The 24,952-nt window shown below is 34.5% G+C and overlaps 2 protein-coding genes across 9 annotated transcripts in view; one reads left to right on the top strand and one right to left on the bottom strand.

Moving 5' to 3' along the window:
• The window catches only part of polr3a (polymerase (RNA) III (DNA directed) polypeptide A), a 59,414-nt gene extending 56,037 nt beyond the window's left edge, over positions 1–3,377 (top strand). For 7 of the 8 annotated variants that reach the window (XM_067369881.1, XM_067369883.1, XM_067369884.1 and 4 more), the window contains one exon: positions 2,737–3,377. In XM_067369881.1, coding sequence (XP_067225982.1) covers positions 2,737–2,885 — 149 coding nt within the window. In that variant the 3' untranslated portion in view covers positions 2,886–3,377. Of the gene's footprint in view, positions 1–110; positions 280–2,736 lie in introns of all 8 variants that reach the window. The other variant, XR_010892748.1, reaches the window with a different exon arrangement.
• A 171-nt stretch (positions 3,378–3,548) lies between these two features.
• qrfprb (pyroglutamylated RFamide peptide receptor b) lies at positions 3,549–22,224 on the bottom strand. The gene is made up of 6 exons (XM_067369892.1): positions 21,864–22,224; positions 17,831–17,989; positions 10,671–10,732; positions 9,413–9,648; positions 8,318–8,415; positions 3,549–6,426 (listed from the first exon to the last, which is right to left on the bottom strand). Exons 1-6 carry the CDS (start codon positions 22,222–22,224, stop codon positions 6,023–6,025), a joined length of 1,320 nt encoding a protein of 439 aa, XP_067225993.1. The 3' UTR covers positions 3,549–6,022.
• Between the last annotated feature and the right edge of the window lie 2,728 nt (positions 22,225–24,952).

The following is a 24,952-nucleotide window of genomic DNA, read 5'->3' as shown; positions in this document are numbered from 1 at the left end:
TTTATCTTGGCATAGTTGAATAACAAGAGTTCAGTACATGGAAATGACATACATTGAGTTTCAAACCCCATTGCTTCCTCCTCCTTATATAAATCTCATTTGTTTAAAAGACTTCCGGAAAACGTGCTGATCTCAACATAACACCAACGTAATGTAACAGTCGGGATCATTGATATGTATGACCCCAATATTTGCATATGCCAGCCCATGTTCAAGGCATTACACAAGGGCAGCCAGTATTAACGTCTGGATCTGTGCACAGCTGAATCATCAGACTAGGTAAGCAAGCAAGAACAGCAGCAAAAAATGGCAGATGGAGTAATAATAACTGACATGATCCATGATATCATGATATTTTTACTGATATTTGTAAATTGTCTTTCTAAATGTTTCATTAGCATGTTGCTAATGTACTGTTAAATGTGGTTAAAGTTACCATCGTTTCTTACTGTATTCACGGAGACAAGAGCCGTCGCTATTTTCATTTTTAAACACTTGCAGTCTGTATAATTCATAAACACAACTTCATTCTTTATAAATCTCTCCAACAGTGTAGCATTAGCCATTAGCCACGGAGCACAGCCTCAAATTCATTCAGAATCAAGCGTAAACATCAAAATTAATACTGTACTCACATAATTCGAAGCATGCATGACGAACACCTTGTAAAGATCCATTTGAGGGTATATTAGCTGTGTGAACTTTGTAAATGCACTGTAATATAGTCGAGAGCTCGTGTGGCAGGGAGCAGGCGAATTAAAGGGGCGGCCCTGCCAAAATCAGTGTATAGTTAATGATGCCCCAAAATAGGCAGTTAAAAAAATTAATTCAAAAAAATCTATGGGGTATTTTGAGCTGAAACTTCACAGACACATTCAGGAGACAGATCTATATTACATCTTGTAAAAAAGCATTCTTTAAATAGTTTTAATAAACCATGCATCCTTAGAAAACTGTCTAATAATGCCGTTCATGGATGCTCCTCTTCTGATATTGACAGCCCAACCGATATCTTTACCATGGTTCAAAACACAATGCATAGCACAATAAAATAATTGAAATTATAATATGACATAAATTTCATTAGTATCAAATCAGGCAGATGCGTTGATGGTGGTCGAACTATTAATGCAACGTTTAACATATAAATAACACTTAAATAGACACAACTTTCAGGTTTGCGAATGCGTGCGGGCATGACTGGCGTGTCGCGGAGTGAAGGCATCTGAACTCGACAAAGCTGACCTGATTATAGTATTTATTAATTTTTTTTATTCAGTAAATATATTTGTTTGACAGGGAAGCTGTGCGTAAACAGGAATATATATTCATTTATTGAAAAAAAAAAAAAAGAAAAGCACCCCAGAAAAAAGGGCACTTTCTCTCGAGGAAGAAAAAGGGCAGGGGCTCAAGCCCCTTTTTTGTCAATTGTGCACGTGCCTGACTGACTACATGTACTTAGTATAGAGTTAGGGAAGTTGGTTGCATAATGTGGTTGTCGGTCCTGTAAATGACTTTATTTATTTATTTTTTCAAAAAGGGACAATGTACATTAATCAACATTAATGAATGTAAATGTACCCAAATTTGCCCGAAGACTAGTTTTTATTGGTAGTCCCTTTGCTAGATGTTAAAGAGAATTGGGCCCAATATAGACTCTTGTGGAACACCAGTTGATGGACGTAGTTAAAAGGGTTAGTTCACCCAAAAATGAAAATTCTGTCATTAATTACTCATCCTCATTTTGTTCCACACCTGTAAGACCTTCATTCATCTTCAGAACACAAATTAAGATATTTTTGATAAAATCCACTGGATCAGTGAGGCCTGCATTGACCGCCAGATAAACACTTTCAGATGCCCAGAAAGATACTAAAGACATATTTAAAACAGTTCATGTGACTATAGTGGTTCAACGAGAATACTTTTTGTGCTGCAAAAAAACAAAAAAAAAGACTTTATTCAACAATATCTAGTGATGGCTGATTTCAAAACACTGCTTCATGAAGCTTTATGAATCTTTTGTTTCGAATCAGTGGTTCGGAGCGTGTATCAAACTGCCAAAGTCACGCCCCCCAGTGGTGAACCATTGAAATTTCGAAACACTTATGACGTAACGAAGCCTCGTTTACTGATATCACATGACTTGAAGCAGTGTTTTGAAATCGCCCATTATTAGATATTGTTGAATAAAGTCGTTTTGTTTTTTTGAGACACAAATATTCTCGTCGCTTCATAACAATAAGGTTGAACAACTGTAGTCACATGAACTGTTTTAAATATGTATTTAGTAGCTTTTTGGGTATTTAAAAGTGTCACTTGCTGTCAATGCAGGCCTCACTGAGCCATCGGATTTTATCAAAAATATCTTAATTTGTAGAGGTCTTACGGGTGTGGAACGACATGAGGGTGAGTAATTAGTGATTGAATTTTAATTTTTGGGTGAACTAACCCTTTAATTAGATTTATAATTATCAATTTTTACTAATTGAGAACGGGAAGAAAGGTTACAAACTATTGGAAAAATTAAAATTGAATAATTTATGCAAAAGTATCAAATGCTTTCTGCAAATCAAGAAATACAGCGCCTACCACTCCAACTTTATCCCTTAAGTGACTGAACTGTGTGTGAACAGAACGGGATTAATCACTAAAAGCTGTGTGTGTGTGTGAGGCCTGTTTTTGAATAACCAAACTGAATGTCAGTCATTCCTCTGTCTTCCTGTGCTTCTGCAGGTGTGTCCGAGTGTATTATTATGGGAATCCCCATGAATATCGGCACTGGACTCTTTAAACTTTTACACAGCGCCACAAAGGACCCCAATCCCCCGCGCAGACCATTGCTCTTTGACAATCCTGATTTCCACATCCCTTTGGCTCCATAATCCACACGCTCTGATGTCCAGCGCAATGAGCCTTTACTGCAGATCTCCAGCTGTTCTGCAGCTCATTTAGCATCATTTTGTGCCTTGCCAAATCGTTTTTTCCCACTTGAGACGGTGGGAATAAGTTGCAGGGATGATGATGATGATGATTCGATGAATGAATCGCCTTTATCGTGAGTAAGACTGAGATCACTGATGTTTTTTATTATCTTCATGATAATAGACTCTTGGGCCTTTATGTTGATCCCTGCAAACATTTTGCCCTGTTATTTTCTCATTTAAGATTATGTTCTTTACTGGTTGTTAAATTAAGATCAGATTAAATGAGGCACTTGGAGTTAAAAAAAAAGATTAATCTATTATACCACATTTAATATATGTGACTGAAAGCGTGGGTTTTTGTTTCATTTTGTTTGAGCCGTTTGCTGAAAACAGGCATGGCTGACATCCATGTGTTATGTAAATATGTATCAGGTGTGAATAAAATGTAAATTACAACAACATCAGCAGCACGTTGTTTCACTCAATTTATTTTTTGTGCATTATTAAAAGTTCGCAGCTGTGAATGCGTTTGAGAGGCTGAACGTCGCATGCTGTTAGACATCAAGGTCTCTCAGATCCATCACAAACACAGAGGGAAGGGTTTACAAATATGAAAGTTTTTCACATGTCACCCGCTTGATTTCAGCCTGACCGACTCCTTCCACACTCTCAGAACAGATCTTGCGTGTTCCTCTCCATCCGAGCATGTAAGTGCCCTTAAAATGCATCTGTAATCGAGCATGAATCTAGTACAGATGCTCAAGTCGCCACCTCTTTAACAAGCATATTTGCACCCTGTCGACTGCACAGAGGTTTCCAAATAAATCTCGTTAGATCATTGTCATTAGCAGAAATAATTGAACAGTCCCGGCTGTTCATTGCAAATGGTTTCATTCTAAAAGAATAAATTTAAAACATTTCTTTATATAATATCTAAGCAAAGTGAACATATAAAGTACACACTTTGATGCATTTAAAGAACAGAGCTGCCGATGGAGTATTTACAGCATCTTCTTCTGTCAGCTGAAGACTTAAATTACGTGTTGCACTGTAACCCTGTGCTTACCGTTATGAAGACATTATAAAGGTGTTTTTAATGCATTATGAATTGTAATGCACCTTGCATTGTATGATCTCATGAATAATTGTAACCACAGTTATAATACTCAACTGTTACACCTTTAGAAAGTAAAATGCATTAAAAACACGTCAAATTACCAAATCTGCAAAAATAATGCATTTTAACTTTGGCTATGATTATTTATGAAAAGATGCAATGCATTACTGTGTGCATTATGAAAAACTTATATAATGCATTATACATAAAGAGAAAAATTAACTTTCTGTCATTGTTTACTCACTCTCATGTCAAAAATATATATATATATTTAAATACTTTTGCAAAACATTTGTTTTGTGTTCCAGGGTTATTATTAACGAAAACTAAAACCATAAACACTTTCAGCACTCAAAAACCTGTTTTATCTAGTTACCAAAGCAACATTTCTCATTTAGTTTGACTTGATGTACTAAAAAAACTAAAACAAAATTAATAAATACAAAAAAAAAATTACATTATAAATAACAAAAATAGCAAAAATTACTAAACTTTTACATAACATTAAATGAAAACACAAAATACAAAAATAAAAACGTGTATATATAAATCAAGTCATTTTCCCACTCACCTATTTTTATGCACATTTTGGGATATTGCATAAAAAATGTTGGATGGAAATGCGCATTCTTCAAATATGCATAAATTCTTAAAATTGAGTCGGATTTTTGGATATATATATATACAATAAGAATAAATGCGCATAAACTACAATGGAAACACGTTTACTGAATAAATCCCTCATTGTGCATCAAAAAGTCATGTGACTTTGCATTACTGGACTAACCAGCAGACAATCTTGTTGTAATGTTCATTTGGTCATTCTGAAATGCCTTTGCCAAAGTCTGTCGTCATAGTGGTTCAGTTTAATTTCCTTCCCAGAGCTGTCTTGCACGGCAGTGTTCCCAGACAGCATCCGCCTCCGAACGCAAGATAACATGACAGTTCTTATTGATTTTGTATCGATTGTTATTGAATGTGTCGATCGTTTTTGAATGGATGTAGATTGTTTTTTAATAAATGTATCGATGCATTTTAAATATGTAGTAATTCTTTTTTTTAAAAGTAACGATTCTTTTTTGAGGAAAATAGCAATTCTTTTTGAATATATGTAACAATGCATTCTAAATATGTAGCAATTTTTTTTAAATGTAGCGATTCTTTTAAAAAGTAGCAATTCTTTTTGAAGAAATTAGCAATGCATTTTGAATAAATGTATCAAATGTTTTTGAATAAATGTATTGATGCATTTTGAATATGTAGCGAAAGTATATGTAGAAAAGTAGCGATTCTTTTTGAGAAGAGTAGCAATTGTTTTTGAATTAAACGCCCACAGCGGCTTCAGCTGTTTCCACTTTTCATAGTGATATTTGGTGCCAGTTCATCAGGAAGGTCCTATTTTGTTGTGCAATTTTCGAATCTTACTAGATGGAAACGCTGCTTTATTTGCAAATATTTTATGCGATTGTTCTAATTTTGCGTACAAGCTAAATTGGCAACTTTGGATGGAAACATAGCTATGGATACTAAAATAACACTGTTGCGTTCCCCCGAGAAAGCACAGAAATATTTTCTTCCATTCACCATGTGCTTGTAGGCCCTGTGCTTTTGTTATTTTTGCTTGACAGTTGTGATCACTTTTATAGAGCTGAAGATTCTTCAAAAATTCCTTTTTTTGTTGTTCCACAGAAAAAAATAACAGCATCTGTGTTTGGAACGACATGATGGCGAGTAAACACTGACAGAAAGCTGGTCTTTGCACTTGTTCAAGTGAGGTCAGTCTGTTGAATGTTTTCATTGTGCTGCATGTGAACCGCTAGGACATCTTTTTGAATCTCCCGTCATGGATTTGAGCTCATCCGACAGCAGTATTGAGATTTAAGGCTGCATTTGTTGTAAGGCTGCACCTCAATGTCTGGGATCCTCTGCGAATGATATCAACAGATAGCAGTTATGTTCTCGTCTGCCCATATTGAGTTTATTTCACGCAGGAGCTGCTGGAAGGTAGCTGGGATGCAGCGCTTGTGACTTTCTGCTCGGCGAACGCCGTCGATATCTCCAGATCGCCATGTGAAGAGGACAACACTCGGTTCCGATGCGTTTGCAGGTTCTCGTTGTTCCCGCTGGTGGTGTTGCTGCTGAACGCCTCCGTTTTGAGGTGTTTGGAGAAGTGCACGCTGAGGTTCGGCCTCTGTACGGCGCCGCCCTGGTGGCCGGGACGCCGCAGGTAAGCAGAAAGAGTGGCGACGCAGTTCTTCTTGAAGTTCTCGTTCATGAAGGCGTAGACGATGGGGTTGTTGAAAGAGTTGGAGAAGCCGATGGCCTGGACCACTGCGATGATCATGTTCACCGTGACCTCGTCGTAGTTCTTCTCCAGGTCATCTGCGTGAATAATGGACAGGTATTTTGATTTCAGGACACGAAGCTGTAAAGGTTTAATGCTTATTTAATTAAGGGATAGTTCACCCAAAAATGAAAATGGTTATTTACTCGCCCTCAAGTTTAAGGATGAATTTCTTTATTCTGCTGAACACAAAAGATGATGAGAATATGCTTGACCAAAAACCTTCCATAGGATGGAAAAAATACAATGGCGAACAGCAACTGTTTGGTTTCCGACACTCTTCAAAATACAAACAAAAATCTGTGTTCATCGGAAAAAAGAAACTCGTACAGATCTAGAACAACTTGAGGGTGAATTTTTAATTTTTCCATCCCTTTAAGGGCTGCCTGCAAAATTTTGATGGTTTAAATTTGGAAATGAAGAAATTAATTTACGTATGCATATTACTATTGTAATTTTACAGTTGTAATGTAAAATAAAATTATTATAATATATTTCTTTTTATAAATTTCTTTTATTTTACAGTAAAATATTAAAATAGTAATATTTCTTAATTAATATTTTTTAGTAATAATTATTTTATAGCCATATTGATATATAATTACTGATCTAGCATTCTAATAAATGTGGCATTGTATTCTGCAAATATTGTTGGCTCTGTGATGAATTGCTTATTTTTTATTGCTCTTTTTGGATATCTGCTATATTCATAAATGTATTTTGGCCAAATTGTGTAGCCTTTGAAGCAAAGCAAACCTGGATTTTTATTTATTAGAAGTTTTATATAAGAAAAAAATTGTCAGTCTCATATTAATGTCTGTCATTTTTAATTTTTAAACTGCATATTTAAATGTTTACAACAGTTTGGTTCTGGAAGTAATTACTGGTCTGTTGATACGGAAGGCCAAAAGGTTCAAAAACGTGAATTTTAAAACATTAATGATGTATAAAATATGCACATTTCACACGTATTTAACATATTTCACACATTAAATGTGTATTTTACAAGTGTTAAAATTAACGTGTTTTTGAACCTTTTGGCCTTCCATACGCTGATAGACGCCTGCTTTCAATTGCTCCCGTGTGTATCCGTGCAAGCGCTCGGTGAAGTGTCATTGATGTTTATTTACAATTGATCATTGTAGCCAATCACAGACATATCTGATGAGCATGTGAACACAATGGCCAATCAGAGGTGTTAACAAAACGCTAAGTGCTCAAAGCGTCACATTTTTAAAATTTCAGTCCTGACTTAGTACCAAAGTTGGTACTTGTGACAACACTACTTAGGAATATTTCCTGAAAAAGTGGGTGACACTGTTGCACTTTATTCGCAATGCTTCATGCTAAAGCTAAGTGGATGAATGTAAATGTGTTTTCTGGTCATTTTTGCAAGCTAAGGGATGAGTTGGTTGAAATAGAGCTTCGCACTGTGTCCGTAATGCATATATGTCCAAACCAACCACCAATTTTAAATTAAACCTACTTGTCACTAAACAGCTGGTTGTGCCTGGTTTAAGACACCGACTTTAGTTACCCAGAACATAAACTGGAATATTTCCAAAGAAATCTGAACTTACATTCGTGTAGCATTATGATTGAGTAGCTAGAGAGAAGCAATCAAATAGGGTGGAAACATTAGGCTTTTTTAACCTCGTGCACTGTGGGTGGTACTCGTCTAATGATTAATCATCTGGGTTGTTAACACTGATTGTGGGTTCAGCCTCAAGAACAAGTGACCCAGAAGTAGTTACTGGAATGGCACATAACTACAGGTTACACTTACACTTACCTGCCACAGCGAATCTGAGTGATAAGTAATGTACTCTGTGTAATCATCATGCCACTACACTTTAGTTTATTCACATGGAGCTGCTGTGAGATGATTGTTCAGTACTTTACTGGAGTAAATGGCCGTGACACACTTACTGTACTCAAACAGCATGTGCACAATATGAAATGGTGCCCAGCAGATGGTGAACAGCAGCACAATGGTGATCATCATTTTGACGGCACGTTTCTTCTTCCTGTTTGAACAGTAAAAAAAACGGCAGTGAAGATGCGTTACTGTAATATCACCACCGGTATTGGGTGTGATGCATTACACGTAACTCAAGTTACATAATCAGATTACTTTTTCAAATAACTAGTAAAGTAATGCATTACTTTTAAATTCCCAACAAAATATCTGAGTTACTTTGTTTTCCCATTTCACTCTTCTGTCCCCACGTTGGGAGAAATCAGGAGTAAGTGCAGAGGTGTTGTGTGGTTATTGTAGTTCTAGAATAAATGTGAGCATCTTCTCACTTGCACAAAAACAGATCCAGTATGCCTCAATATGAATAAAAACATTGAAATGTTAAATAATACAAATATACTTTATGCATTTAATCTCACTTTATTAACCAATATCTTTGCTGGTGATTTTTTCGATGATCCAATTCAACCATACTAATAAGATTCTGAAAAAAACTTTAGTTAAACATCACATTTTTTTTTTTTTTTTTTTTTTTTTTTTATCATTGCTGAAGTAAGTGTTGATCTTTCTTCATTTGTTTGATCTGCGCCCTCTACTGTACATGCGTGAGTTTGCATTTCCTTCAGCCTGAGGCAAATTCATTTCACTTTTAGTGTGCAAGGGCCTTTATATTTGCCAAAAATATAACTTTTTGGTTGTTGTTTATATAAAAAGCAAGGATTCCAAGCCCAGGTGAGGAAAAGTAACGCAATTAGTTACTTTTGGGGGGAGTTACGCAATTATGCAAAAACGTGTATTCATTCAATGCATTTGTCTTAATGTAATGAGCTTCTGAATTAAAAATAATAATGGTAGCATTTGAAGCCTGTAATGCATTATAAAAGTGTTTTTAATCATGCCTTGTAATGCACTGTATGATCTCATGAACAATTGTAACCACAGTTATGATACATTATAATACTCATCTATTCATTGTTGAATTTTCATTTGTAAATGCATCACATTATGGATGTAAAATAGGTTGGGTCTGTTTTGACACTTTGTACCTAGAGATTTTGTTGATCTCTCTGTGGTTCATGGTGCTGAGAACAGAAGAGTCTCCTACACGTTTCCGGATCCAGAGCTCGATCCCGATGCGGCTGTAGAGGAAGAGCATGGCAGCCAGCGGCAGCAGGAACAGTGCCACCATGATGAAGGTGGTGTAAACCTGACGGTGCACCAGCGAATGCCAGCGCTCCTGGCAACACACATGGTGGTGGTCGTACAGGAAGTCATACTTCACCTGAGGAACACAGATAAGAGAGTAAACCTAATTGGTATTCATTTAAAGGAGCTGTAAACAATTTATTTTGGTGTAGGATGCATAAAATCTCCTTACTGTCTGTTCAGGAATTGCTGAAATGTGCATCTTTTAAATAAAGTCGGCTTGTGCTTCTCTGAATGTCAATCTTTTTTCAAACTTATGGATATTTTTGTGTGTGTGTGTAGAGATGGTGGAACAGTTGCAAAAGCACTGAAATTGATTACACCAGCGTAAATTCAATCACAAACCACACAGGATTAACTTTAAAGAAAGGAGAAACTTTAAATCTAGAATTTATCATGCAATTGTTGAACTTCTTCTCTTAGGCTACTATGCTTTATGAAACTTTTATGTTTTTGTATCATTCCAAACATGTCAGACATCGTTAAACAGAAAAGAGCGGTGCTAAGGTTCTTCAAAAACATTTGCACATCAGCTTTAAAGGTCACAAGGATGAGTAATGACTCATTAATTATGCCTTGTAATGCACTGTATGATCTCATGAATAATTGCAACCACAGTTACAATAAATTATAATACTCATCTATTCATTGTTACACCTGAAATTGGTTTTGTTTAAATTCATTATACTTTATGAAGGTGTAATCTGCAAATATAATGCAATTTAACTTACAAATATTTATGAAAACAATGCATTGCAATGTACAATACGAATGGTTATATAATGCATTATACATAAATGCTTCAATTAAAGTGTTACCAGAATATACAGCAAAATAAGCTTGATTTTATCCACTGGACTTTGATTGTAAGCTCAGTACTACTTTTCATCTCCACTGATTTCAAGGACACAATTATGTGGCACCAGCATGTTTGATCTGCTAATGGACTAAATTATAATTTTCACATGTTAAAGCAATTAACCTTGTGCTTGTTAAATGTTATCGGCTGACTGTAATTAACTTGCAGTGATTTTCAATTAAACCGTTTATGTGGCTGCTTTCGGTTCCTTTATCAGCTCTTTGGGTGACGGCACTCACCTCTAACTGTTGCACAAACAGCATCGGTGATCCCACCATGACCGCAGCGATCCACACCAGCCCTGCATAGATGTATATAAAACTGGTCATTAGTGGATTCTTCACCATGAGCTCATCCTGTTAATGAAGAAGAGAAATGCAGCGCTGCATATACCTGAACCTAGCTGACTAAACCTTGAGAATAGCCCTCGGGGGAGCCGTTCATATTTGCACATGCAAACGACAAACTAGTTTTCATTGTGTCACTGTACTGCTTACATTTGTTTAATGATGTTTTATGCTGTCCATTGCTTTTTAATGATAACTTATAAATCTTTAAAGACAGGTCTACTTTGAACTACAAGGTTGTGAATTGGTGGTGTTTAGTAATTATTTTAGCTTTAAGACATTGTTTAACAGAGGAGTTCCTGGTGGAAAAAATACATTACCCATGATTCTGGCATTGTAGTACTTTCTCTCTCATTTAAGCTGCTAAGTTTAAAGTATTGTACTTTTTTTTTTTCTTTTTGTACAACTGAGGTCTCTGTCTCTCTCTTTCTAAAAAAAAAAAAAAAAAAAAAAAAAGACAACCGTTGCAATCTATTTAGAACATTTTGGAATGTTTGTGGAAATCTGTGGATTTTTTATTTATTTATTTTTTGGTAATTTTAGAACTTTATATTCCTCTATATGAATAAAAACAATCAACTGCAAACTCAGAATGTTTCACAAACCTGCAATAAAGAAATGTTAAATAATACAAATATACTTGATGTATTTAATCTCACTTTATTGACCAATGTCTTTGCTGCTGACCTTCGATAATCCAATTCAACCATACAAAAAAAAAATGAATTTAGACAAACATCACATTTGTTTCTTCTTCTGCGAGATAAAAAGTCAGAATTGCAAGTTATAACATCAGAATTGCGTGTTATAAAGTCAGAATTGTGTGATATAAAGTCGCAAATTCTGACGACTTTTCTTGCAATTGTGAGATGTAAACAATTGAGAGGACGTCAAATATACACTATTACACTCATTATTCTGAGAAAAAACATTTTTTCCCTCACAACTGCACATTATAACATGCAATTGCGAGTTTATATCTCACAATTCTGACTTTATAACTTGCATTTGTGAGTTTACATCTCGCAGTGCTGAGAAAAAAGTCAGAATTGTGAGATAAAAAGTCGCAGTTACCTTTTTTTATTTTATTTCATGGTAGTAAGTGTTTGTTTCTTTCTTCGTTTGTTTGAGTAGCGCCCTCTACTGTAAATGTGTGAATTTGCATTTCCTTCAGCCCAAGGCAAATTTGTTTAAAGGTGCCGTAGAACCAGTTTTTACAAGTCTAAGGTGTCCCCTGAATGTGTCTGAAGTTTCAGCTCAAAATACCCGATAGATCTTTTTTTATTATTTTTTTTAACTGGCTATTTTGAAGCATCATTAAATATACAACGATTCAGGCTGCGGCCCCTTTAAATCCTCGCGCTCCCCGCCCCCGAGCTCTCGACTATCCGCTTGTTAAGTCGTGACGTAAGGAACGCCGTTTCCGGGTCCAAGCCTCGACTCGTTTCACTTGAGAATGCCATCAATGACCGTTTATGAGCGCTATTTATTCATATTAAATATCAATCATTTAAAAAAGTTAAACATTTTAAATACTTACAGTCTACACAACAGTCTCCGTGCTCACAGCGTCACAGATATTTATATTTTAATGATTTATAAAAGATGAATCATTGTCTGGCCATCTGGAATTTTGATATGGAGATAAAGGTTGTAATTATATATTTTTTTGTAGTATTACACCACATCGTGTATGTATATTAGCACCATTTGTTGTTTTCTTGTGGTATGAGATAGAGCGTTAGGACCCGGAAACGCTGCCGCGTGACGTCAGACTTAACAACCGGATAATACAGTGCATTTACAAAGTTCACACAGCTAATATAACCCTCAAATAGATCTTTACAAGATGTTCGTCATGCATACTGAATGCATGCATCAGATCGTGTGAGTACAGTATTTATTTGGATGTTTACATTTGATTCTGAATGAGTTTGATAGCGCTCCGTGGCTAAAGCTAACATTACACACTGTTGGAGAGATTTATAAAGAATGAAGTTGTGTTTATGAATTATACAGACTGCAAGTGTTTAATAATGAAAATAACGACGGCTCTTGTCTCCGCGAATATAGTAAGAAACGATGATAACTTTAACCACATTTAACAGTACATTAGCAACATGCTAACGAAACATTTAGAAAGACAATTCACAAATATCACTAAAAATATCATGATATCATGGATCATGTCAGTTATTATCACTCCATCTGCCATTTTTCGCTGTTGTTCTTGCTTGCTTACCTAGTCTGATGATTCAGCTGTGCACAGATCCAGACGTTAATACTGGCTTGTGTAATGCCTTGAACATGGGCTGGCATATGCAAATATTGGGGGCGTACATATTAATGATCCCAACTGTTACGTAACAGTCGTGTTATGTTGAGATTCGCCTGTTCTTCAGAGGTCTTTTAAACAAATGAGATTTAAGAAAGGAGGAGGAAACAATGGAGTTTGAGACTCACTGTATGCCATTTCCATGTACTGAACTCTTGTTATTCAACTATGCCGAGGTAAATTCAATTTTCCATTCGATGGCACCTTTAATTTTTGGGTAACACTTTATAATAACGTTCAGTTATAAGTCATTTATGAATTATTAGTTAATGATTAACAAACCATTTACAAAACATGAACAAACATTTATAAATGATTGATAAGTGATATACTAATATTTTAGGAATGTTTTATAAATTCAGTTATAAGTCATTTATAAATTATTTGTTAATTATGAACAAATAATTTACAAAACATGGCTATACGTTCATAAATGATTAATAAATGATATGTTAACATTTTACGAATGTTTTATTAGTTCAGTTATGAGACACTTATAAGTTACTAGTTAATGATGAACGAATCATTTACAAAACATTACAATATACATTCATAAATGATTAACAAGTGTTATGCTAACAATTTACAAATGTGTTGTAAGTTATCTTAATTAAATAAATCAAACAGATCATTAGTAGATGGTTTATAAGTTATTAGTCAAAACATTATTTATCACTTATAATAACTGAAGTATTTAAGACAAAATTGTTTTAGTATCATTATCTCAATAAACAATTGTTAATCATGAACAAATGAAGAACAAACCATTAGTAAATGCTCAGTATATGTTTTATTGATGAAGTTGTAAGCTGGTCTGTGTTCAAAAGCACAAACATGCAGGTATGCTAAAGCACTATTTTTAAGAAGAGTAATTTATTTGTTTTGAAGTGGATAAACATTTATAAATGCCTTACAGTCAGGTGATTCCAGTGGATTATATTAAATCCTTTCACTCATCAGCACAAACTTGTGTTCTGTGTGGAGTGTGCGGGGTCTAGTGATGAAGTCAACCTCTGATCCGGATTTACCTTCCACTGAAGCTCACATCAGATGCAGAGAGTTAAACACTCCATGTGTGTCAGAGCAGACAGCTGTCTATACCCTCACCAGTCAGCACTTACACTGCACTACACACTACAAAGTGTTCAACACCTGTTATAGATGATGTGTAAATGCATGAATAAATCATTTACAAAGCTTTCTGCATACCCTATTCTAAAGTGTAAACTATTCATCACTTATAAATGTGTTACATATCATTTATAGACCTTTCTTACCTGTTACAAATTATTTGTATATGTATACAAGTCATTTATAACACTTTCTGCATACCCTATTCTAAAGTGTAAACTATTCATCACTTATAAATGTGTTACATATCATTTACAGATTTTCTTTATTAATTATGTACAAACTGCAATTTGTAAATTTACCATTTATTTGCCATATGCAAAGTATATCTTTCAGTTACAGGATGTAAAAATCTATACAAATCCCGATATTTAAATTATATATTTTCATATAAAATTTATAATATTTTTATGCAAATATATTTTACTATTATATAGATTTCTTTGAGCCCCTAACTCACCCCTTATACCTAAACATGACCACTTTTTAGCCACTTCACAAAAATAAAAACACAATATAGTTATATTAACAGTGACTGTTATCTTAGTTGATATACTGTTGTATGAAAAGAATAATTTTAAGCTCCCTACTCCACCCTATAACCTTAAGCATAACCATTTTGACAATATACGTAGTGGCAGATAAATGCATAGACATGTTTATTATAATGTCTATGGATAAATGTACATTAGTCACAATAATTTATTTAAAACATTACAAAAAGCAGTATACAGAACAGACAAAATGACGTGTGTGCTACATTACCAGCAAAATGACAGCAAATCATAATTTTGTGTGAGTAACAGAATGAAATTAAAGTGTTTAATCGCTGCAAACATTCCTCTGATCTGCATTTCCATCCTTTTAAGCGTCGCGCTGAATCTAACACAGCAACTTAAATTCGGCATGTCGCAAACACTCTGTGGTAGTTGCAAATCATATGTGACAGACAATAAGGAGCGAGGTTTGACGTCATTGCCGCAAACCTGTGTTGTATTGTTAGACGCGCCAATTTCAATTTGAAAGTTATGAAACGACGGATTGATACGATTATTAATGTATAATGGTTATATTATGTTATAAGAATCTTTTCCTCACACGATGGCATCGTACGACTTCTGAAGACTTGAAAATAATGCACAAAATAATGGACTACGTTTATTATCAGTTTATGGTGCGTTTTCATTTTATGGTGAGGAGCTGTTCCATGAAAAACAAGATTAAAATTAAATGATTAAGTGCTGGTTAAACGGCGGCAGAGTGTTGATTTATTTATTTAGTTTTTTAAGTAATGTAAATTTTAGCCTTTGGTAAAGTGATGGAGTGAGATGGATCATGTAACAGGAACATCTGCAAATGATATGTAACACATTTATAAGTGATGAGTAGTTTACACTTTAGGGGATGCAGAAAGTGTTATAAATGACTTGTATACATATACAAATAATTTGTAACAGGGAAGAAAGGTCTATAAATGATATGTAACACATTTATAAGTGATGAACAGTTTACACTTTAGAATAGGGTATGCAGATAGCTTTGTAAATGATTTATTCATGCATTTACACATCATCTATAACAGGTGTTGAACACTTTGTAGTGTGTAGTGCAGTGTAAGTGCTGACTGTTGAGGGTATAGACAGCTGTCTGCTCTGACACACATGGAGGGCCCTATCTTGCACCCAGCGCAATTGACTTTGTACACCGACGCATGTGTCATTCCTATTTTGCACCCGCGCAAAGCGCGCTTTTCCCTCCACAGAAGCACGTCGCTAAACTAGTGAATGAACTTGCGCTCCCTGGGCAGTTCAGCGCAAAAAAGGAGGCATGTTCCGGCGCAAACAATCCCTGGTGCTATTTTGCTGTTCCATTAAACAATTGCGCCACTGACCAGACAAAACCTAGTCTAAAGTCAGTGGCGCGTTGCGCGTTGTTCATTATGCTATTTTAAGGGCGCGTGCTTGACCATAATGTATAGCGTGCACAACGCGCATACACTTTGCTCATGTAATCTACACAGATGCAACAGTTATTTTTGCAAATCATATGTTACACTAAAAAAATATTAACACATGAGATGACGGAAATCATTGTGGTGTGCCACGAAGATGTGAAAAAACCTATTTAACCGACGCTATTTTGGGTGGGTTTCTCCCATCCCCATACAACACAACTTCTCTGTCTTTCACTGCTCTCACAAGAACATCAGTCTCCTCGGCTGTGAACCGCTCCTGGCGTGCGCCTGGTAAATACGCCATAATAATAGCAATCCATAATGGAACTCGCGCACCTGCTTTTAAAGGGAATGTTGGATGACGCTCTGATTGGTTTATTTCACGTTACGCACCAAACCACACCTATGAATAATGAAGCTACTTCAGACCAACCCATTTTAGATTTGCGCCGGGCGCAAGAGCCATTTATCCCATAAAATAGCAACAGCGCCGAGACCTGCCCACAAAGTTACTTGCGCTTTGACACTTGCGTTTCAGATCGTTAAAATAGGGCCCGGAGTGTTTAACTCTCTGCATCTGATGTGAGCTTCAGTGGAAGGTAAATCCGGATCAGAGGTTGACTTCATCACTAGACCCCGCACACTCCACACAGAACACAAGTTTGTGCTGATGAGTGAAAGGATTTAATATAATCCACTGGAATCACCTGACTGTAAGGCATTTATAAATGTTTATCCACTTCAAAACAAATAAATTACTCTTCTTAAAAATAGTGCTTTAGCATACCTGCATGTTTGTGCTTTTGAACACAGACCAGCTTACAGCTTCATCAATTAATTAATAAATTATAAATTACTTATAGCTAAATTAATAAAACATTTTTAAAATGTTAGTATATCATTTATTAATCATATATGAATATATATTAATGTTTTGTAAATGATTTGTTGAACATTATCTAATAATTTATAAATGACCTATAACTGAATTAATAAAACATTCATAAAATGTTAACATATCACTTATCAATCATTTATGAACATATAATCATGTTTTGTAAATGATTAGTTCATCATTAACTAATAATTTACAAGTGACTTATAACTGGACGTTATTATAAAGTGTTACCAATTTTTTTTATTGTGCAAGGACCTTTGTATTTGCCAAAAATATAACTTTTTTTTTGTTAAAAAAAAAGCAAGGAAGCCCAACCCAAGTGAGAAAAAGTAACGCAATTAGAGTAATGCAATATTGTAACGCATTACTTTTAATCAATTTTCGATCTTTCTCTATATATCAGTCCACAGACCTCTAAATGAAACCACTTACATTAGAGAGCACAGCGGTTTGTGGATATAATGATGTTCTCCATCCTTTAGAAATCTGGATACGCTGCAGTGACTAATGGGATTTACATCATCAGGACTTTGAGAGGCACTAGCTCATGAGCAGCCTACTGAGATGACATTGAAAAGTAAGAGGGATTTGTGATGCCATCTGGAAATGAAAGTCGCTTCAGTAGTGCAACAAGTTTTCCCAGGACCTTAAGTGGAGTCAAATCAGATTTTTCGGGCTTTTTCGGGCATTTTAAGAAAGTAAACAGAGGTGAGCGTGTGGGTGTTTCACCTTACCTAACATTTTGTAGGCTCGCTTCGGCGTGTACTGCCTTTTCATTTTGAGCGGATAAACAATGCCCTGGTATCTCTCGACAGCGATGCAGGTCATGGTGAGGATGCCGGTTACGATGGCAGTGGTCTGCACAAAAGGAACGGTCTTACATACTAGAACCCCTGCACGTACAACACAAAAACAAGATAAACACACACAGTGAAAGCCTGAAGACACTTTATAGCAACTGATATCTACAGATGCCTGATATTTATCATACAATTTATGGATAGTAAAAAACTCATTCTGTACCTAAAATCCCTAACAAAATTTAAAACAGAATATGTTTATTAAGAATGCTTTTAAATTGCTAATAATATCACAATGACCAAATATCAGCAGTTTGAATGGTTTATTACTATCTAACATACAATTAAAAAGCCTTCCAGACATGGAAAAATGTTTTTACTTTTATGTAATTTGCAAACCCATTGTGCATTACGTTTCTTATTGCTTTGATAATATTAACAGAATCAGTTCTGGATAAGTTACCCTAAAAAGTAATGAATTACTAGCTATTAATTATATCTTCAATGGTGTAATTAGATTACTGATTACTTCTTCTTCTTCTTCTACTACATTTCCTTCTTCTTCTTCCACAGAAATGCTTGCAGGAAAGTTATGAAATTTGGCACACAGATAGAGGCCAATCTGAACTTTAACCACAGCAATTTTGGAATCTCTAACTCAATCTCTCTAGCGCCACCAACTGCCCAAATTTACACTCAAGTTTGTGCTAATAACCACCATGTGATGTCATTTTCTGACATGAGCATTTTTCCACCATTTTGAATTCGTTTTTCAAACTCCTCCAAGACCATTCGTCTGATTTTAATGAAAACTGAAGTAGATAGTCTTCAGACCATGCTGAATTAAAGTTGATTCATCAAAACGCTCTTGAATAATACATGAACAAATTTGACGAAATGAATATGAGGCTGTATCTCCGCAATGCTTTAGTCAATTCTGACCAAATTTGGTGCGTGTTATGACAACCATGACCTGATGGTACCTGCAGAATTTCGGCACAATGCCACCTAGTGGTGAAGAGATAATGAAAATTGCTTATAACTTCTGAACGGTTTGGCTAAAAATCTCTTTAGATTCGGTCCAGCATGCCGAGTTGAACAATCCCAATTTTTACACATATCAGCCATTTTGGACGACGACCATTTGGAATTTTGTGGTGAAATGCTATTTTTTACGAATGCATTAGCTTATCATTACAATTCAGTAAGTGTAATCTACACCATGCCCTGAATGTACTAAAGAAGATGACCGTTTGGTCAAAAGTTATAATGAAATTTCCAAAAATCAGGGATGCAAACAGGTAAGAGGGGAAAAAGGTGAGAACATTGCGCAGGGCCGGGGAATGCTGAGCACAGAATTTTTTTTTTTTTTTTTGCTTTACATGCTCATTTGTAGTTACTTAAAGGGTAATAAAAATAAATGAAAAATCCCTTAATGTCCAAAACTGTAATTTTTCGCACAAAAAAATAACATATTGTTCCAACATTTTACCCAAAATCAATATTTGGTTAAAACCTAATGTTATAAATAACGAAATGCTATGCAGGATATGTAAGACAATATTGGCTGATTAGACTGCTGTACTGTTTGCCACATCTCAGACTTCAAATACATAAAATATTACATAGTTTTTAAAGTAAAGAGTAAAGGAAACACTGTACAGTACTTACTAAAACAAAAAGTTCTTTATTTACCCTGGTAAGACCCCCCTACCCCCCATAAAACACTGTCTCATTGGATCTGGGATATGCAAATCCCATAGGTGACCTATTTTGATCTCAAAAAGGTGAGTTCTCACTGAAAAGGTGAGGAGTTTGCATCTATGAAAAATGCATATAACTTTTGTTTAAATTAGCCTATTGTAATAAAACAAAATATTCTAATAGATTCCTTGGGTCATGCCGAGAACATAGATACCAATTTTGTATCTATAGTCGGCTGAACTTCCTGTCCACCATTTTGATTTTTTTCTTAAAAAATTGACTTTTTCTAACTCCTTCTAGACTGTTTGTCTGATTTCGAGTCTGATGATCTTCAGACAATGCCAGCAAAAAGTTAAGGATATCGTGTAGATAGACAAAACCATTTTCATGTACCGCTTCAACTAATTTGATGGCATGATGCCAAAATGACTCTGAGGCAATGCAATGCTTTGGCATATTGACACCAAACTTTGCAAGTGTCATAGACCCTTTTCATATTTCTGGGTTTCTCAGAAGCGGAAGTCGTCATAGTTGGGTAAAATTATATAGCGGTGAATGAGAAAATACATTAAATATATTTTTTGTTTAAAAATCTCCACAATAGTGTTTTCACAACTTTCAAAAAGAGGAAAAAAATAGAAAGCGATTTATAACAGCAGTCAGAAGAGAGAAAGATGTCAGTTAAGCAAATATTTGCTTCCCAAGTTTTAAAGTTTCTCAAACTCAAACTTTAGATTCAGACCTGAAGCGTCTCTTTAACTGAACCCCACAGGAAAACATCCCTTATAAAATATATTTGCTGCGATACCAGACAGAAATGGTGTCCGATGATGAAACCTTGGGATTTTTTAAACATACATTCGTGAATTATTGCCATATTTATAAATCTATATTTATCGAATCAATATTTATATCATGTACCAATGTACTTTGTAAGATTTAGTCAAACCAAACATTTCTTTATATTTTTTGATATATTTTTACTAGTGGGTTCAGGACATTGTAGTTCATTTATGTAAGTGAGGATAGCAAAATAAAGTAAACTGTGACATATTATACCCAAACATTCTTCATGCAGTGGACTACCAGTAAAAATGATTCAGACACTTTGACCTGACCATGTTTTGCTTAAGTGTTATGAGATATTTTTTTTCTGACACAGTTTAACTCTGAGATCTTGTTATATTTTATTATTTTTTAAATTATAGTGAATTAACTGTATTAATGAATGAAATGTTCAAGGTGTCTGAATACATTTTGATACATTTTCTGTGTCTGTGTATAATATTATGATGATATTATGACGTACTAAGTCTCTTTTCTTATAATTTTGACTTTTAGGTCATAATTGACAGTAGCCTGTCATAATTTTGACTTTTTGTTGTTTTTATGTCTTATGACAAAGTCAAAATCCTGAAATCTTAGAATGTCATAATTTCGATTTAATGTAAATTTCGACTTTTAATATCATAGGCTAAGTAATTATAGTTATAAATATCATAATTTCAACTAGGCCTGTCATAGTTTCTGACTTTTTGTCAATGTTGACTTTTTAATGTAATATATATGTATATTAGTGTATAAATCATGGGAAAAAAAATTATATATATAATTTTATATATATATATATATACAATACATATGTGTGTGTGAGTGTGTGTGTAACAAACATATTCAACACATTTTTCAGCATTAAGTTTTTAGGTTAAACTTATATATATATATATATATATATATATATATATATATATATATATATATATATATATATATATGCTATTATGCTGTCACTAATATGTAACATGTATATTTCAAGTGCTGTGACTGGTCACTTCTTTCATGTTTTACCATTTTAATCACCTTTTTATATCAATTTTAAATTGTCCTGCAGTGTAACAAATGATTTCACAAACCTACTAATATTCCTTATAGCCTCTTAATTAATATGAGATCATTAAAAAACAGCATGTATGAGAAAGAAATGTTTAAAAAAAAAAACATCAACATTTAAGGTTGAAATTGACATGTTTTATATGCGCCACCTGCTCCAATAGTGTTTGCTTAGATGACATAATCACTACGTATTTTAATTAATATGAGCTTATAAACTGAAGAATATCAAGAAATGTTTAAATAGTTTGAAGAACACAGCAGCATGTCATTACTTCTCGGTGTTTGGTGACTTTTAGTATCATGCCAACTACCGTCTTCATGTCAATAAATGACTAATTAAAGTGATTAAAATGATTTTAAGCAGACTGACCTCCCAGCCACTCTGATGAGATGTTCTGCAGCAGTGTGAACGGGATGCAGAAGAAGGTGATGAGCAGATCACTGACCGCCAGCGAGCTGATGAAGATGTTGGTCGCCGTGCGCATCGCGCGCTTACGCACCACAATATAAACCACCAAACTGTTTCCAACCAGCGCCAGCACGAAAATAATCACGTACATGACGACAAATGTGGTTTTGGCTCCGGCAGGGAGTTCGGGGATGTAAACCAGAGGCTGGATGTCGTAGGTATCGATGAATTCCTGCCGGGAGAGGTTGTAGTACTGCAGGAGTTCCTGGAGCACCTCAGGAGTGATCTTCGTAGTGGCCGTCATCTCTGTGGACGAAGACATCTCGCTTTCTTGCTTACATTAATCACATACAGACGGGAAAAGTACAAATCCAGTCATCTGGTGACGTTTAGTGAACTGTAATAAAATCCCTGCTCCTGTCAGGATGTTTTGTGAGGTGCGCGCGCGCGAGAGAGAGTCTGTGGGGAGCGTCAGTGCGCGTTCACCAGTACTGTATCTGCCACCAATAGGCTACAAAATAGGGCTTGAAACTCTTATTTATACCTCATAAGAAAAATCATGTTTTTGTCATTCATAATTATGATACAAAACGTCGAAATGATCGCATGCTAAATCTCTTATCTCATAATTTCTACTTTTAGATCATAATTTATAGTAAATACTATAGTGTTTTTGAACCATACTATAGCAAATTATAGTATACTGTATATATTGTAGTATTTACCACACTTTGTTAATGAATGCTACAGCATACTGCAGTATTAACCATAGTATACTTTAGTTTTTACTATAGTGTAATGTAGTATAATATAAACTATAGTTGTAGAAATCTTAGTACAGTATTGGGTACAGTCATTTGTTTATATTACTATAGAATTACCACAACAAATTAATTCAAGTGCTTTACTATAGTATGGTTCAAAAACACTATAGTATTTACAACAAAAATACTATAGTAATTTATAGTAATGTTAATTTCTACGTTTTAATGTAGGTTAATATATGTATATTAATGGTGTCAAATCGATTAATCATGAATGTGTATATATATATATATATATATATATATATATATATATATATATATATATATATATATATATATATATATAATATACACACATATGCAGTATGGGTCAATGACGTGATGGGTTTTCTGTCCAAAGGCCTTATTAATAATAAAAACAAAGATATGACATCTGAAGTACGTAAGGTAGAACAACTAGATCTCTTTTATTGAATCCAAAAGGTTTTAATTATATTTAGCTACATATAAAGGTATTTTAAAGATTTTGAAGTGTCAAAAGGTCATTCGGTTTAACCGTCCAATACAGCCATTTCATTTGTGATTAAAATATGTTAAAATGTAATAAATGTATGTATTTTTTTATTCTGGCATGATTTTATAATATCATATATCAACATCAGTGCAAAATGGTGTTAAAATTATGTGTAGAAGTCGTTGCTTTGTTATGAGAAAGAATGTCCGGAAAAATAAAATTTCATTGATGTCATTCGGGGTAACCGATATAAAGAGATCATTTTGGATCAAGTCATGTGGTCAATATCATGTGACAGGATGTGACATCATTCAGACACCTGCACAGGATCACATGGTCATGAAGCAAAGTAACTAACTCTCTTTTAACTATTTGATAAATTCATGTTTTCACTTGATCCATATGCATGTCCCGAAACATCAGGTCATTCGGTGCAACCGCTATAAAACATGGAAAATGTTGTAATATTTTAAAAACTTGTACTAAATATAAAATGTTTGATTGTCCTTTGCTAGATATCAGCCTGTTAGCATTGTTTGAAAATATCGTCATTCTGTATAACCAAAATTTTGGTTAAACCAAATGACTTTTTTGGTGACAAATTTCATCCATCTTGTAAAAAATGACAAAAGCAGTGTTAACAAATCATAAAAACCACATAATCTCATTGTTAACACTTAAAAAAATTAATTATATGTCCATTAGTTTTTTTTTTTTACAATTTAAAAACCTTATTTGTCAGTGACCCATATACACACACACACATACATGTATATATTTACAAACATATGTATGTTTATGTGCGTATATATATATAAACTTTTATGTTAGATGCGATTAATATCGATTAATCAATTTGAACGCACTAATATGCACACACACACACAATTTATGTACGTTTTCTTCAAACAACAACGTGTTGACATTTTCAATTATTTGTGTGCATTCAGTCGGCATGGGTCAATTTATCACATGCAGAGGCACTGTATATTGAGCTATTAGAGTTGTTGTTCAACCTGATAATACCTATGTAAGACACACGTCATATGGTGCAGAAAATTACTGTAGAGTGCTCGTGATTGATGTACAAAAGTGGGGGCCACAATTGGCACACATCAGAAATGGTCACGGTAGTTTATATTCAGTTGATTGTTGAAGTTGTTCAGTTGTTATATTCAGTTGATTGATCCTTCTTTTTGTGAACAAACATCTCTCAAATCTATATTTAATCCCCATATGTTCACATAACCCTTGTGTCCAAACTTTAATCCTTCACAGAGATTAAAGTTTAATGCATTTACTTGAGCTCATGACTAATCAAAGTTGCTTAAAATAATGAAAATGAGTAGGTCGAGGTGTTTTATCAGTCTCTGAGCAGCTCTGCTATTGGAGCTTTAGGGTTCCTTTGTTCAGAGTCTCCAAGCAACAACAGCAAACATCAGAAGGAACACAGTGAACTGAGGTGAGCAGCGTATTTTATAGGAATTGCACTTATACATGAGGTACATTACGTGTTCAAAAATCAATAAATGCATGAATGAAGACTTCTAAAATCTTTAAGAGGTCTTTTGTGTGTCTAAATAGCTAAAATGATGAAGTCTAAGTACATGATATTTCCTTTTGTGCCAAAGCACGCGAGTAAAGCTCTTGAAACCCTTTTATCTGTGAGTGACTGCTGTTGTGCATTAAGCTTGTTTAACTGGTGAACTTTTTGCTGCTGTAAAAGGAATATATTCAAACATGACCTTGGAATTTTCCTTCCAGAGATT

The sequence above is a fragment of the Chanodichthys erythropterus genome, chromosome 19 (assembly GCF_024489055.1).
Source record: "Chanodichthys erythropterus isolate Z2021 chromosome 19, ASM2448905v1, whole genome shotgun sequence".
In the NCBI taxonomy this organism is placed as follows: Eukaryota; Metazoa; Chordata; class Actinopteri; order Cypriniformes; family Xenocyprididae; genus Chanodichthys; species Chanodichthys erythropterus.
The sequence above is the reverse complement of the archived record's forward strand: the minus strand, read 5'-3'. Positions and strand labels throughout refer to the sequence as shown.

Excerpts from the sequence above, each read along its gene's own strand:
- qrfprb (XM_067369892.1), bottom strand. The coding sequence starts at position 22,224 with ATGTCTTCGTCCACAGAGATGACGGCCACTACGAAGATCACTCCTGAG. Across the intron at positions 10,733-17,830 it reads GCGAGCCTACAAAATGTTAG|GGCTGGTGTGGATCGCTGCG; the intron begins GTAAGGTGAAAC and ends ACATCTATGCAG. Across the intron at positions 8,416-9,412 it reads GAGATCAACAAAATCTCTAG|GAAGAAGAAACGTGCCGTCA; the intron begins GTACAAAGTGTC and ends CTGTTCAAACAG.